The 17,326-nt window shown below is 45.2% G+C and overlaps 1 protein-coding gene across 1 annotated transcript; it reads left to right on the plus strand.

Moving 5' to 3' along the window:
• The first annotated feature begins 15,696 nt into the window (after positions 1–15,696).
• On the plus strand, positions 15,697–17,004 carry LOC123169501 (uncharacterized). The gene is made up of 2 exons (XM_044587375.1): positions 15,697–16,318; positions 16,641–17,004. Exons 1-2 carry the CDS (start codon positions 16,049–16,051, stop codon positions 16,785–16,787), a joined length of 417 nt encoding a protein of 138 aa, XP_044443310.1. The 5' UTR covers positions 15,697–16,048; the 3' UTR covers positions 16,788–17,004.
• Positions 17,005–17,326: the final 322 nt, after the last annotated feature.

Raw genomic sequence — 17,326 nt, forward strand, 5'->3', positions numbered from 1 at the left:
AAATCATACATACAGATGTATGTGGTCCGATGAATATTGAGGCTCGTGGCGGATATCGTTATTTTCTCACCTTCACAGATGATTTGAGCAGATATGGGTATATCTACTTAATGAAACATAAGTCTGAAACATTTGAAAAGTTCAAAGAATTTCAGAGCGAAGTTGAAAATCATCGTAACAAGAAAATAAAGTTTCTACGATCAGATCGTGGAGGAGAATATTTGAGTTACGAGTTTGGCCTACATTTGAAACAATGCGGAATAGTTTCGCAACTCACGCCACCCGGAACACCACAACGTAATGGTGTGTCCGAACGTTGTAATCGTACTTTACTAGATATGGTGCGATCTATGATGTCTCTTACTGATTTACCGCTATCGTTTTGGGGTTATGCTTTAGAGACGGCTGCATTCACTCTAAATAGGGCACCATCAAAATCCGTTGAAACGACACCTTATGAACTATGGTTTGGCAAGAAACCAAAGTTGTCGTATCTTAAAGTTTGGGGTTGCGATGCTTATGTGAAGAAACTTCAACCTGATAAGCTCGAACCTAAATCGGAGAAATGTGTCTTCATAGGATACCCAAAGGAGACTGTTGGGTACACCTTCTATCACAGATCCGAAGGCAAGACATTCGTTGCTAAGAATGGATCCTTTCTGGAGAAGGAGTTTCTCTCGAAAGAAGTGAGTGGGAGGAAAGTAGAACTTGATGAGGTAACTGTACCTGCTCCCTTATTGGAAAGTAGATCATCACATAAATCAGTTTCTGCGACACCTACACCAATTAGTGAGGAAGTTAATGATAATGATCATGAAACTTCAGATCAAGTTATTACTGAACCTCGTAGGTCAACCAGATTAAGATCCGCACCAGAGTGGTACGGTAATCATGTTCTGAAGGTTATGTTACTAGACCATGACGAACCTATGAACTATGAAGAAGCAATGGTGAGCCCAGATTCCGCAAAATGGCTTGAGGCCATGAAATCCGAGATGGGATCCATGTATGAGAACAAAGTATGGACTTTGGTTGACTTGCCCGATGATCGGCAAGCCATTGAAAATAAATGGATCTTCAAGAAGAAGACTGACGCTGACGGTAATGTTACTGTCTATAAAGCTCGACTTGTTGCGAAAGGGTTTCGACAAGTTCAAGGGATTGGCTACGATGAGACCTTCTCACCCGTAGCGATGCTTAAGTCTGTCCGAATCATGTTAGCAATTGCCGCATGTTATGATTATGAAATTTGGCAAATGGATGTCAAAACTGCATTCCTGAATGGATTTCTGGAAGAAGAGTTGTATATGATGCAACCGGAAGGTTTTGTCGATCCAAAGGGAACTAACAAAGTGTGCAAGCTCCAGCGATCCATTTATGGACTGGTGCAAGCCTCTCGGAGTTGGAATAAACGCTTTGATAGTGTGATCAAAGCATTTGGTTTTATACAGACTTTTGGAGAAGCCTGTATTTACAAGAAAGTGAGTGGGAGCTCAGTAGCATTTCTGATATTATATGTGGATGACATATTGCTAATTGGAAATGATATAGAATTTCTGGATAGCATAAAGGGATACTTGAATAAGAGTTTTTCAATGAAAGACCTCGGTGAAGCTGCATATATATTGGGCATCAAGATCTATAGAGATAGATCAAGACGCTTAATTGGACTTTCACAAAGCACATACCTTGACAAAGTTTTGAAGAAGTTCAAAATGGATCAAGCAAAGAAAGGGTTCTTGCCTGTACTACAAGGTGTGAGATTGAGTAAGACTCAATGCCCGACCACTGCAGAAGATAGAGAGAAGATGAAAGATGTTCCCTATGCTTCAGCCATAGGCTCTATCATGTATGCAATGCTGTGTACCAGACCTGATGTGTGCCTTGCTATAAGTTTAGCAGGGAGGTACCAAAGTAATCCAGGAGTGGATCACTGGACAGCGGTCAAGAACATCCTGAAATACCTGAAAAGGACTAAGGATATGTTTCTCGTTTATGGAGGTGACAAAGAGCTCATCGTAAATGGTTACGTTGATGCAAGCTTTGACACTGATCCGGACGATTCTAAATCGCAAACCGGATACGTGTTTACATTGAACGGTGGAGCTGTCAGTTGGTGCAGTTCTAAGCAAAGTGTCGTGGCGGGATCTACGTGTGAAGCGGAGTACATAGCTACTTCGGAAGCAGCAAATGAAGGAGTCTGGATGAAGGAGTTCATATCCGATCTAGGTGTCATACCTAGTGCATCGGGACCAATGAAAATCTTTTGTGACAATACTGGTGCAATTGCCTTAGCAAAGGAATCCAGATTTCACAAGAGAACCAAGCACATCAAAAGACGCTTCAATTCCATCCGGGATTTAGTCCAGGTGGAAGACATAGAAATTTGCAAGATACATACGGATCTGAATGTTGCAGACCCGTTGACTAAGCCTCTTCCACGAGCAAAACATGATCAGCACCAAGACTCCATGGGTGTAAGAATCATTACTGTGTAATCTAGATTATTGACTCTAGTGCAAGTGGGAGACTGAAGGAAATATGCCCTAGAGGCAATAATAAAGTTATTATTTATTTCCTTATATCATGATAAATGTTTATTATTCATGCTAGAATTGTATTAACCGGAAACATAATACATGTGTGAATACATAGACAAACAGAGTGTCACTAGTATGCCTCTACTTGACTAGCTCGTTGATCAAAGATGGTTGTGTTTCTGGCCATAGACATGAGTTGTCATTTGATTAACGGGATCACATCATTAGGAGAATGATGTGATTGACTTGACCCATTCCGTTAGCTTAGCACTCGATCGTTTAGTATGTTGCTATTGCTTTCTTCATGACCTATACATGTTCCTATGACTATGAGATTATGCAACTACCGTTTACCGGAGGAACACTTTGTGTGCTACCAAACGTCACAACGTAACTGGGTGATTATAAAGGTGCTCTACAGGTGTCTCCAAAGGTACTTGTTGGGTTGGCGTATTTCGAGATTAGGATTTGTCACTCCGATTGTCGGAGAGGTATCTCTGGGCCCACTCAGTAATGCACATCACTATAAGCCTTGCAAGCATTGTGACTAATGAGTTAGTTGCGGGATGATGTATTACGAAACGAGTAAAGAGACTTGCCGGTAACGAGATTGAACTAGGTATCGAGATACCGACGATCGAATCTCGGGCAAGTAACATACCGGTGACAAAGGGAACAACGTATGTTGTTATGCAGTCTGACCGATAAAGATCTTCGTAGAATATGTGGGAACCAATATGAGCGTCCAGGTTCCGCTATTGGTTATTGACCGGAGAGGTGTCTCGGTCATGTCTACATAGTTCTCGAACCCGTAGGGTCCGCACGCTTAACGTTACGATGACAGTTATATTATGAGTTTATATGTTTTGATGTACCGAAGGTTGTTCGGAGTCCCGGATGTGATCACGGACATGACAAGGAGTCTCGAAATGGTCGAGACATAAAGATTGATATATTGGAAGCCTATGTTTGGACATCGGAAGTGTTCCGGGTGAAATCGGGATTTTTTCGGAGTACCGGGAGGTTACCGGAACCCCCCGGTAACTTAATGGGCCTTAGTGGGCCTAGGTGGAAGAGAGGAGAGGAGGCCGGGGCAGGGCCGCGCGCCCCTCCCCCCCAGTCCGAATAGGACAAGGACAGGGGGGCGGCGCCCCCCTTCCTTCCTCCCCTCCACCTTTTCCCCCTTCCTCTCCTAGTCCAACATGGAAAAGGTGGGAGTCCTACTCCCGGTAGGAGTAGGACTCCTCCTGGCGCGCCTCTCCTCCTTGGCCGGCGGCCTCCCCCTTTATCCTTTAGCCGTGTGTGGTGCCCCCCTCCACCATATTACACCTCGATAATATCGTAGCGGTGCTTAGGCGAAGCCCTGCGTCGGTAGAACATCATCATCGTCACCACGCCGTCGTGCTGACGAAACTCTCCCTCAACACTCGGCTGGATCGGAGTTCGAGGGACGTCATCGAGATGAACGTGTGCTGAACTCGGAGGTGCCGTGCGTTCGGTACTTGATCGGTCGGATCGTGAAGACGTACGACTACATCAACCGCGTTGTGTTAAACGCTTCCGCTATCGGTCTACGAGGGTACGTGGACAACACTCTCCCCTCTCGTTGCTATGCATCACCATAATCTTGCGTGTGCGTAGGAATTTTTTTGAAATTACTACGTTCCCCTACACCTCGTGTTGCTCAGCAGCCGCGTCGAGGAGTCGCTGGACGCGCTCCGCCATCTGGCGACGCTCTTCGCCCTCAAACTTTTCCAGCTCTTCTGTTGCCGCCTGGGCAACTCGTATGTTTTCCGCGGGCGTGGCGTAGACAGGGCGATCTGCCCCGAACAGGCTGGCGATGGCTGCACCGCGTTGCTGGACCGTGCCGATGCGGCTAGACCCACCAGGAGCCGGCGTGCCACCCACAGCGCGGTCCATCTCGCGCTTGTAGGCCTCCGACAGGCGTCTCATGTTGGCCAGCTTCTTGGCGCTCTCGACTAGCTAGGCGTGGCGTGCTTCCAGCATCTCGGCGTCGACGTCTTCTGGAATGGGCGTCGTCAGGTCTTGCAGTGCCGCATCGAGCGTGTCACGAGCACCTCCGCCGGAGTGCTTGCTATGGCCGATGACAAGCACCTCCGTGATGGCGCTTCCGCCGCTCTCTGCGCGAGGGAGCGGCTCGTCATAGACCACCACGTTGGTGGGGAACGCGTCAAGCGACGCAGTGTCGGAATCGACAAGCATCGGGTCGGTGGAGCCTATAGATTCCAAGTCCACAGCAGGCTCGCTGGTGACGTGGAGCTGATCTAGGAGGCTCGCGAGGCGGCTCTCAGGGCCTTCGGTGCCCGCGTCAGACGCGGGCTCATCGGAGAGGCAAACCTCGCCAACAAGATCGGCGAGGCAGCTCGCCGCGCAGTCGACCTCCGCGCCATGCAGCGCGTCAGCGCAGACTCCGTCTGGCGTGCCGGGCTGGCGGTGCTCGCCAGGGAGGAAAAGGGTTCCCGTCCAGAACAGGTCTCCGGACGACGGTGCACCTCGCCCCATGGTGGGCGCCAAATGTCGGGGGTTGGGTGCGACATATGCCAATGGATGGCTTATCATGGTGGGAGCAAGTAGAACGTCGCCGGTGCCTGGAAGCGGGATGAGGCGTAGACACGAACACCGACGCACTTTACCCAGGTTCGGGGCTCTCCTAGGAGATAACACCCCTTGTCCTGCTCTGCGGGGTCTCCGCATGATCACTAAGGCACTAGTAAGTACAATGGTGCTCCTCGAGCGGTTTGCTAGAGGTGGAAGAAAGCAAGGCTAGCTCTCTCCTCTCTCTATGGGTTGGTCTAGTTCTAACAGGTTGGGAACCCTTTGCATGGGTGCCCTGGGGGATTTACATAGGCCTACCCCCCAGGGATACTGTCACGCCCAATATGCGACCCTATCCGAGAGGAACTCGAAGGTCCCACCAAGGATAGACCCGCATATTGAAACACTTTTGCAAGGTGGATATCATTACATCAACATTACATAATAGATGGGGATACATACAAGGCATACAAATGCCGCAAGAATACATCAATATACATGAGAACAACATCCGACTACGGATGAAACATAAACAGAAACTCAAACGACATCCACACACGTGGTTGATGCGTTTTATTTAAGTCAAGTGTCAAGTTCTCTACAACCGGACATTAACAAATTCCCATCTGCCACATAACCGCGGGTACGGCTCTCGAAAGTTTATACCCTGCAGGGGTGTCGAAACTTAGCCCATTATAAGCTCTCACGGTCAAGGAAGGATATTCCTTCCCCCGAGAAGACCCGATCAGTCACGGAATCCCGGTTTACAAGACATTTCGACAATGGTAAAACAAGACCAGCAAGACCGCCCGATGTGCCGACAATCCCGATAGGAGCTGCACATATCTCGTTCTCAGGGCAACATCGGATGAGACAGGCTACAGGTAAAACCAGACTTCGAGTTTCCCCGAGGTGGCCCCGCATGCGGCTCGGTTCGGACCAACACTTAGAGAAGCACTGGCCCGGGGGGGCTAAATAAAGATGACCCTCGGGAGAGCGACTCCCTAGGGAAAAGAAATAGGTGATAGGCAAATGGTAAAACCAAGGTTGGGCCTTGCTGGACGAGTTTTATTCAAAGCGAACTGTCAAGGGGGTCCCATAAATCACCCAACCGCGTAAGGGACGCAAAATCACTCATCACTCATCACAAGGCATTTCATGGCATGTGCAGTCAACCAACAGCAAGATGGCATGAATATGAAGCTAAGCATGGCAAGAACAAGTTCATAGGGTGCCTGGATCACTAGCAAAACACATGTCAAAACTGAACTTAATGTTAACAGGCTGACAGCAACATTATTTAGCAATTTGAGAGCAAGTTTTCAACAAGCTAAAGCAGGCTATAAATGCAAACAAGGGCATGGATGGATAGAGCATAACATGTATAACAAACCATCCTTAGTGAACATCTCCAGATTAAGCATAGAACTCATGGTGACAGCAGGTTTACATAGCAACAAAATATAACAGACTCGGACTTGGCAGAAATGACTAAAGTCACAGAAATCAGCAACATCACGGAGGCTACTTTGCATGCTTGTGCTAGTCACCACATATACCACAAAAATACAAGACAAGCACCTGTGTAAAGATGGCATGATGTAGTTGAAAACACATGTAGAGCTCATGCTCATAGAATGCACACACAAAATGCAACAAAAATGACAAATCATCAAGTTCTGATAACAGACAGCAGTTAATATCATGAAGCACTCTTGCAATGAAGATTAGGGCATTAGGATGGATTCCAAGAAGCATGGCACAATGGAACAAAATGAAGAGTATCTCATGATGAACATTTTGACATATTATACTCACAAATTGGAGCACCGAGCACGAAGTTACAGCAGGTCAAAGATAGCACCAGAATGTAAATAATTTGGGACTTAGGGAAAATCGGGGCAACCTTATGGATCTAGGGTTTCGGGCACGGGAGCCGAGGACTGCCGGAGCTGGGTCGCTGGAGGACGGGGCGGCGCCGGAGTACGTCGGGGGAGGGTCGCCGGTGGGTCGGGGCGGCGGATCCCGCCGGATCTCGCCGGGCGTCGACGCTGGAGCGAAGGGGCGGCGAAGGCGGCGAGGCACAGCGGCGGGTGGCGACGGAGGCGGGGCGGCGCCGGCCGGCGGAGGCGGCGGCGGGCGGCGCGGCCACCGGGCGGCGATGGGGCGCCGGCGCGGGGCGGCGTCGGGTCCGGCGGCGGGGCGCTCCGGGCGCGGGAGGCGCGCCGGCTCGGGGCCCGGTCGCGGCGCGGGCAGGCTGGCCTCGGGCCCGGTGGGCCGCAGCGGGGGGCTTCAGCGCTGGGGCTGACGTGGCGGCCGCGGGTTGGCCGACGGGCGGCGGTTGGACATGTCCGACGGCGGAGGGTCTGTCCGGCGGCGCGGAGAGGGTTTGATCTAGGGTTAGGGGTGGATTTGATCCGGAATTTCGGGGGAGGGGGTGTTTATATAGGTAGAGGGAGCTAGGAGAGTCCAAATGAGGTGCGGTTTTCGCCCACATGATCATGATCGAACGCCCGAGAGCATGGAGGGGGTTAGGATGGGCTAGGTGGGCTGTGTGAAGAGGTGCTGGGCTGCAAAGAGAAGGGGGTTTCGGGCTACGCGGTTAACCGTTGGGGCATCAAACAACCTCCAAATGGAACAAAATTTGACGGGCAGTCTGTCGGTGCTATACCAAGGCCACTCGGCAAATCTCGGCCCATTCCGAGAACGTTTTTCTCCCGCTCACGAAACAAGGTCTGAGGGGGGCGACGGGCGCGAGTGGGAGTGTCGGACCGCGAAACGGACAACAGGAAAAAGGACCGGATGCAAGTTTTGAAAAACATGCAGATGAAATGCAGATAATGACATGTCAAAATGCAACACGCAAGCAAAAGACATGTCAACAACGACGAATAACTGGAAGACACCTGGCGCATCGGATCCGGCGCGTTACAGGTACAATAGTAATCCGGCCGGGTGTAGGACCCGGCTGTCAGTCTCTCTGGTGGCCGGCTTCTCCGCCGGCTGCTAGGGCCCGCCGCCTGGTCTGGTACGAAGCCGACAGGCCGCCCCCGCCGCTCGCGGGTCTTGTCGGCTGCTGAACACTGTAGTTGTGATGCTAATGACGCAGGCTCGGTCAAGGGAGCGTGGCTATAGCCCCGCCGCCTAGCGGGCGATTATTGTAGCCACTCTGTGTCTTGTCTGGTTAATGGCGCGTGGGTCCCGAGGAAGGGGCGGGCCGACTGCTGGGGGGCGACCTCCCTCAGATTCGACTGGTGGGGCTCTAGCCGTCTTCCGGGCTCTCGCGGATCGGTGGGGCCCGTCGTCCTTGGTTCGTACCGACAGGCCGTCGTGGGAGCAGGGCTCCGCCTGCTTGTGGTGATGTCAGGGGTGGAGTGGCAACAGTGCTACGCCGGGCGGAGATCTCCGCCGGTACGGTGCACTGTGGCCACGCCCATCCCTGGATTTGGGAGGGATGGGCTATAGTGTAGCCACTCCCTGTCTTGTCTTTCTTGATGAGGGCGTAGGCTTTGTGGGAGCCTCGGGTCGACTGCTAGGGGCTGGCTTCTCTGGAAGCCGCCCACTAGGAGTCGGCTTGTCTTGATGCCGGCTTCTGGAACTCGGCCGTCTACGGGCAGCCGGCTATTCCTTCAGCCGGCCACCAGAAGGCGGCACTTCGTCTTGGTGCCTTGAGGGGCGCAGCCAGCTCCGATGTCTTGAAAGGTTCTGGGTCTCGGGTTAGCCTACCCGTGGCCCATTACTCCGACAGCTAACCAGCATGCATCTAGAGTATTAAGTTCATAAGAAGAGAGTAACGCATTAGGCAAGATGACATGATGTAGAGGGATAAACTCAAGCAATATGATATAAACCCCATCTTTTTATCCTCGATGGCAGCAATACAATACGTGCCTTGCTGCCCCTACTGTCACTGGGAAAGGACACCGCAAGATTGAACCCAAAGCTAAGCACTTCTCCAATTGCAAGAAAGATCAATCTAGTAGGCCAAATTGAACCGATAATTCAAAGAGACTTGCAAAGATATCAAATCATGCATATAAGAATTCAGAGAAGAACCAAATAATATTCATAGATAATCTTGTTCATAAATCCACAATTCATAGGATCTCGACAAACACACCGCAAAAGAGTATTACATCGAATAGATCTCCAAGAACATCGAGGAGAACTTTGTATTGAAAATCAAAGAGAGAGAAGAATCCATCTAGCTAATAAGTATGCACCCGAAGGTCTGTGGTAAACTACTCACGCTTCATCGGAGAGGCTATGTTGTTGATGTAGAAGCCCTCCGTGATCGATTCCCCCTCTGGCAGATCGCCGAAAAAGGCCCCAAGATGGGATCTCAAGGGTACAGAAGGTTGCGGCGGTGGAAAATTGGTTTCGTGGCTCCCCCTGATGTTTTTAGGGTATAAGAGTATATATAGGCGAAGGAAGTACGTCAGTGGAGCTACGAGGGGCCCACGAGGATGGGGGCGCCCCTACCCCCCTGGGCGCGCCCTCCTGCCTCATGGCCGCCTCGTGGCGTTCCAGACTTCAACTCCAAGTCTTCTGGTTTGCTTTTGGTCCAAGAAAGATCATCGCGAAGGTTTCATTCCGTTTGGATTCTGTTTGATATTCCTTTTCTGCTAAACACTAAAATAGGCACACAAAAAAGAAACTGGCACTGGGCCTCCGGCTAATAGGTTAGTCCCAAAAATAATATAAATGAGCATATTAAAGCCCATTAAACTTCCAAAACAGATAATATAATAGCATGAAACAATCAAAAATTATAGATACGTTGGAGACGTATCAAGCATCCCCAAGCTTAATTCCTGCTCGTCCTCGAGTAGGTAAATGATAAAAACAGATTTTTTGTTGTGGAATGCTACCTAACATAATTATCAATGTAATTTTTTTTTATTGTGGCATGAATATTTAGATCCGAAATATTCAAGACAAAAGTTTAATATTGACATAAAGATAATAATACTTCAAGCATGCTAACAAAGTAATTATGTCTTCTCAAAATAACATGGCCAAAGAAAGTTCATCCCTATAAAATCATATAGTTTGGCTATGCTCCATCTTCGTCACACAAAATGCTCAAATCATGCACAACCCCGATGACAAGCCAAGAAATTGTTTCATACTTTAGTATTCTCAAACTTTTTCAACTTTCACGCATTACATGAGCGCGAGCCATGGACATAGCATTGTAGGTGGATTAGAATGGTGGTTGTGGAGAAGACAAAAAAGGAGGAAGATGGTCTCACATCAACTAGGCGTATCAATGGGCTATGGAGATGCCCATCAATAGATATCAATGTGAGTAAGTACGGATTGACATGCAACGGATGCACTAGAGCTATAAATATATGAAAGCTCAACAAAAGAAACTAAGTGGGTGTGCATCCAACTTGCTTGCTCACGAAGATCTAGGGCATTTTGAGGAAGCTCATCGTTGGAATATACAAGCCAAGTTATATAATGAAAAGTTCCCACTAGTAAATGAAAGTGACAAAATAAGAGACTTTCTATCATGAAGATCATGGTGCTACTTTGAAGCACAAGTGTGGAAAAAAGGATAGTAGCATTGTCCCTTCTCACTTTTTCTCTCATTTTTTTCGGCCTTCTCTTTTTTTGGCCTTTCTCTTATTTATTTATTTATTTCCTCACATGGGACAATGCTCTAATAATGAAGATCATCACACTTCTATTTACTTACAACTCAAAAATTACAACTCGATACTAGAACAAAATATGACTCTATATGCGTGCCTCCGGCGGTGTACCGGGATGCGCAATGAATCAAGAGTGACATGTATGAGAAAATTAAGAATGGTGGCTTTGCCACAAATACGATATCAACTACATGATCATGCAAGGCAATATGACAATGATGGAGCGTGTCATAATAAACAGAATGGTGGAAAGTTGTATGGCAATATATCTCGAAATGGCTATGGAAATGCCATAATAGGTAGGTATGGTGGCTGTTTTGAGGAAGGTAAATGGTGGGTTTATGGTACCGACGAAAGTTGCGCGGTACTGGAGAGGCTAATAATGGTGGAAGGGTGAGAGTGCGTATAATCCATGGACTCAACATTAGTCATAAAGAACTCACATACTTATTGCAAAAATATACAAGTCATCAAAAACCAAGCACTACGCGCATGCTCCTAGGGGGATAGATTGGTAGGAAAAGACCATTGCTCATCCCCGACCGCCACTCATAAGGAAGACAATCAAAGAAACACCTCATGCTTCAAATTTGTTACACAACGGTTACCATACGTGCATGCTACGGGACTTGCAAACCTCAACACAAGTATTTCTCAAATTCACAATTAATTCACTAGCATGACTCTAATATCACCATCCTCATGTCTCAAAACAATCATCAAGTATCAAACTTCTCATTGCATTCAACGCACTTTATATGAAAGTTTTTATTATACCCATCTTGGATGCCCATCATATTAGGACTAGTTTTATAACCAAAGCAAATTACCATGCTGTTCTAAAAGGCTCTCAAAATAATATAAGTGAAGAATGAGAGATCAATAATTTTTATAAAATAAAACCACCACCGTGCTCTAAAAGATATAAGTGAAGCACTAGAGCAAAATTATCTAGCTCAAAAGATATAAGTGAAGCACATAGAGTATTCTAATAAATTCCGATTCATGCGTGTCTCTCCCAAAAGGTGTGTACAGCAAGGATGATTGTGGTAAACTAAAAAGCAAAGACTCAAATCATACAAGACGCTCCAAGCAAAACACATATCATGTGGTGAATAAAAATATAGCCTCAAGTAAAGTTACCGATAGACGAAGAGGAAAGAGGGGATGCCTTCCGGGGCATCCCCAAGCTTAGGCTTTTGGTTGTCCTTGAATTTTATCTTGGGGTGCCTTGGGCATCCCCAAGCTTAGGCTCTTGCCACTCTTTATTCCATAATCCATCAAATCTTTACCCCAAAACTTGAAAACTTCGCAACACAAAACTCAACAGAAAATCTCACGAGCTCCGTTAGTATAAGAAAATAAACCACCACTTTAATGTACTGTAATGAACTCAGTCTTTATTTATATTGGTGTTAAACCTACTGTATTCCAACTTCTCTATGGTTCATACACCCCGATACTACTCATAAATTCATCGAAACTTGCGGGGCTACCCGCGCATTTGCGCGGCTAGCATTATATTTTCTGATTGCAAAATTTTAAACTTATATATTTAATATTATTATTAAATAAAAATTCTTATTTATTACAAAGATAATTTACTTCATTTATAAGGTGTGACACAAAATTAGTACAGTTACATTTACGTAATGTATTTGATAGAAATATGAAATTTTGATATGGTATGAAAAAAATCTCTTTATAAATTCAAACATATTATCTACGGATGCTATTTTATGCTCTTATGCATTAGAGATGCCTTGTGTTGTTACTTTAGTTCTGTATAAATATGTTGATTATATGAACATTGTATAGAGTGAAAGCAATCAGTTTGAAAAATTATTTATTATATATATACATTATTTGTAGTTTGTGTATTTATCATTTGTGCATCAAGTAAATATTGTGCCAACTCCAGTGCCTTTTGTTTTCTGTTTAGTCATATAAAATACATCCCGATCCTTACACTCTATGCACCTCCTGCAACCACCACCAATTAGTCTATTTGAGTGATTAGCATATATTGTTGCGCTGAACTCTAGTAATTGAGTTTTTGAATATGTGTTCCTTTTGTGTGTTTTTATTTTTCAAAATTAGGACTCCCTATAGCTTAGATGTAAATTACTATGAATCTAAGTGCGGTTCACATGTATATGGTGACATGCATTTGGCTGCACGCGACTCAAGGAGGACCGCTTTAAGCATAGCCTCATGAAGAGACCATTAATTTTAATTTATAATTTTGTTTGTATATTCAAAGATTTCTAAATGTGTGTTTTTTCTTGGCTACTGAAGCATACGATATGTTTGCATGGATCTATATTCGACGACCTACATATTCGTTCTCATGAGAATATAAACTTTTTGTCTATAGGAAAAGGATAGTTATTACTATGTTCTAAAAATAAATCATAGGGTCGCGCTATTCGTCACCCTGGGTGAGGAATAGTTATTCTTCACCCCTCTCTATTTTGACATCAATGCATCGTATTTTTACGTTTTGTAAATTTTGTCTTATTTCATACATAAAAAAAGAACGTAAGAAAATATGTACTCGCCGTAAAAAATATTTTATGTTACATAAAATTACAAATGTAAAAACATATTATAAAACATACATAAAATATGATTTTTCTGATCTTATAACTTTTTTTAGACCAAATTTTACATATTGAATTAATGTGCATGTAACTATTTATATTCTAAACGTAATTTATTTAGGAAGTGATAGTAAGATTACTTCGGGTGAAGAATAACTTATTCTGCATCCTGGGTGATGAATAGTATCTCTCTCTCTCTCTCTCTCTCTCTCTCTCTCTATATATATATATATATATATATATATATATATATATATATATATATATATATACTTGTATCAGTGTTCCCTAAATGTTACTTGTATCAGTGTTCCCTAAATGTTATTTGTATCAGTGTTCCCTATATATATGGAACTTGAACCGCCTAACATTTTTAGAAAATAAATGTTATTTGTATCAGTGTTCCCTAAAAAAAGATACTTGTATTTGTGACTTTATTTGTGAAAAACTCATGTAACTAATTGCAACCTAGTATATGATATGTGTATATTCTTTTTCATGTTTTAGCATCGTATTAGGTGACTTAGAGAGCTCAGCTACAAAGAAGTACATGTAGTGGGCTTCTCTTGTCCAAGAAGAGGATATGGTTTTTAAGTGGTTTGCATTAATGCAATGCATGCCATCCAGGAACCCACGTGGGCGCCTTTGCATGAAATTTTAGTATAATTTCTTGGCTTCTTTAGCACCAAGCCTTAGGCTTACTCTTTTACAAATTTGCACACAACACGGTTTATATTTGAGCTTTCTAACGAAAACACGTGGTTTAAATGTCTTGTACCTTGCCCACGGGATTATATTGTGTATGCCATAAACATCATCTAACATGGTCACGGGAATGCTAATATTTTTTTGTTGAAACTACTCGATGATACTTTGGTATATTATACATAAAGATTTGTATACTCGATAAGATTGCTAGTTGTATATAGCATCACCCACAATATTCAATAGATAGACGTTAAAATTTACGTCTCTTACCACTATCCTCAGTTGACAACAGAATAATACGGAACTAACTACATTTGAAATGTCATGTAAAATATATTTTATTCCACATATTTTTTGAAAAAAATGTATAAAAATGAAAAAAAGTTATATCTCTAAGTGATAATTTTACTACAGTTAAGTTTATTAAGGGCTGCTGATCCGAGTTGCTAATCACCAAGCTCCCGTGAAAAAATAAGCTAATAACTGATGACTACTAAACTCTATGACAACATGTATATTTGCGCCTGGCTTTTCCCAAGTCCGTATCCGTTTCCGATAGAATTATGTTTTCCTTGTCATGCTAATATTATAGTATCATTTTATCTATAAATTGACACCATTATAATTAGGCTCACGAAGATTTAGTGGTGGAATTTATTGTTGTGGCCACAACACGTGTTATATAAAAATTAAAAATAGATGTATATTATTTCATATATAAAATGGATGTAGTGATCTAAACACACTTATATTTATTTACGGAGGGAGCATTTCTATTGTTCATTTTGAATTAGGTACTGACATTTTTCAGATGGCGTTTCTGTACGTAAGCCAAGTTGCTAACATTAGTATCTCTTTTCGAAATTCGTTTGCAAAATAGTCACATTCTTTAAATCGTACAACTATTTTGAGTTTTGATAAATTAAATAGAGTCACATTCTTTAAATCGTGTAGCTATTTTAGTTTAAAACTAAATTATTTACTGCTAACATCACCCATGATGTAACGGAATGCAACACAGACTGATATTTGATTGGCCAAACTATCTTTTCTCCTCTACTCTCCGATTGGCTGTAGATTGTTTTTTTAATTGGGCTGTGGATTCTAATACGAACATGTATCTGCATGTCGGGGCCTAGTTTTTTATTTGTCTAGTATACACTGTATTTTCTAGACATCTGATGCTAAGTTTTCCTTCAAGCCATCTCGTGGCACATTAATGGGCCAAATCGTGAATACTTAATATTAAGTACTTAATATTAAGCTGAAGCGCACTAAGCTGAGTCTGGATTGTTTTATTTAATGACGAAGGAGACCAGCCTGATTACTTTACTGATGCTATAGATGGCGCCAGCTTTGTTCTGTGGTCGGACACTTCCCTTTTTTCTGAACTGGACTCTTTCATAGCTGGCCGCCGGACATATTTTCCCGGAAACGATAACCGCCGAACGACCCGTATTTTTGCATGTCAGCCCGAACGCCCTAGCTGCCGTCCGATTATCTGCACAAATCCTTTTTTTTAGGGGATTTATCTGCACAAATCTTAGAGCATGTCCCAGTGCCAAGTCAGCACCGAACGACCACGTCTCTCCTCCCCCTTCCCCCCCCCCCCCCCCCTCTCCCTTATCCATTCGGCCACACATACAGGCCACTCACAACCCAATAGCAAGGGCTGAGTGAGCGGCGACTCCGGTGATTCCCGACGGGCATTGCAGGGGGAGAGCGGCGATTCCCGGCGTGCACAGCCGGAGAGAGGGGCGATTCAGGTGGTTCTGGCAGACAACGGAGGCGGAGGCCCAGTGACGAGCTTCCTGAGACAGCGCCATGGACGCATCCGCGAGTGGGCGACACGATGGTCTCCTCCCCGACGGCGTCCTCTCGTCGGCGAAGAGGGACTCGCCCTCCACGGGATCTCGCCGCAGTGTGAGGAGTCGCTGGTGGAGGTCCTGCTCGCGGAGGGGAGCGACGACGAGTCCCCATGAATTTGCAGAGGGAGGGGGCGATGCCGTCTTCAGATGAGGCGGGGCGCGCTTATGGCGCCGCGCACGAGCTGGAGGCCCTCCTTAATTTGCGCATGCTCGCTTGCTCTTCCACGCCGACGAGGAGGAGGCCCTCTTCCTCTTCCGAGATGACGACGATGAGGCGCAAGGCCGAGGCGACTGTGGCACCACTGGTCGGTGACGACGGGGCCGTGCTCCGCCTGCTCCGTGCTCACGCAGACAATAGACGCCATGGAGCTGAATTCAAGGTCCCATATCCTATCAATGTTTTTGGTTCCTACTCTAATGCATATGTTGCGTTGTGCCTGTGTTTCATTTCAGACGCCAGCATTATATAGGCACATTGGTAGAGATGTCATGGCAGTAGTTATTTGATCTGGTTTTATAATTGATAGGGATAATCTATGGCACTTCCATATATGCAGTGAATGGCTAGTTGGCATGCGTACCACTATAATTCTTGCCATTTCGTTTGCTCAGGAAGAACAATTTTCTGCTATGGCAAACACATACAATTTTTAACATCACTGAATAGAAGATATATTTACTTCAATCATCTTTTCATGGTAGATATGTAATGGCGGTTTCAACCCCACAGTTACCTGCCCCGACGAGGAGCGCCGTCCCTATGAGGCTGTCGCCTGGTTAAAGTGTGACGGCCTCGACCGCCTCGCGATGGCCCCCCTGCGTTGGATTCTGATTTCCTTGTCAGTGTGACGATGCTTGCGATTTGCAAGGGCATCGGAGCTCTGCGGGTTCCTCGACAAAAGCAAATCAGGTGACCGTTGTTTCTTTGTTCTGGGAAAATGTAGCTCAATTCACATATGTGGGATGATCGGTTCAGTTAGTTGTACAGTCTATTGTTTGATGAGCTCGATGCACTTTGTGTTGTAAGGATTTTATTTGAGATAGTGCAGTCATATTAGCTTCTGCACCTGGAGTGCCCATGCTGCATTGAGTGGGACAATTCCATTTTTTCTGGAGTTTTGTTCTTGATTGGATTGTGAAATAAATCACTAATTGTGGTTCTGCGATCGACTTCTTAAAGCCATCAGCGCTATTGATCATAAACAAGCACTCTAGCACCAGGTGACTTACTAGTTTTGCTTGACCTGGTCGAATAAATAATTTTGCCATGATAAATAAATGACATTTGCAATGGTTTGCCATCTGCCCACCCCCCCTTCTCAAGTTGTTAATGCTCTCAAGTTAATCTGTAGATGCTTTTTTCAGACCCCCCTCCCCCTTCCCAAGTT

This window comes from Triticum aestivum, chromosome 7D (genome assembly GCF_018294505.1).
Source record: "Triticum aestivum cultivar Chinese Spring chromosome 7D, IWGSC CS RefSeq v2.1, whole genome shotgun sequence".
NCBI lineage: Eukaryota > Viridiplantae > Streptophyta > Magnoliopsida > Poales > Poaceae > Triticum > Triticum aestivum.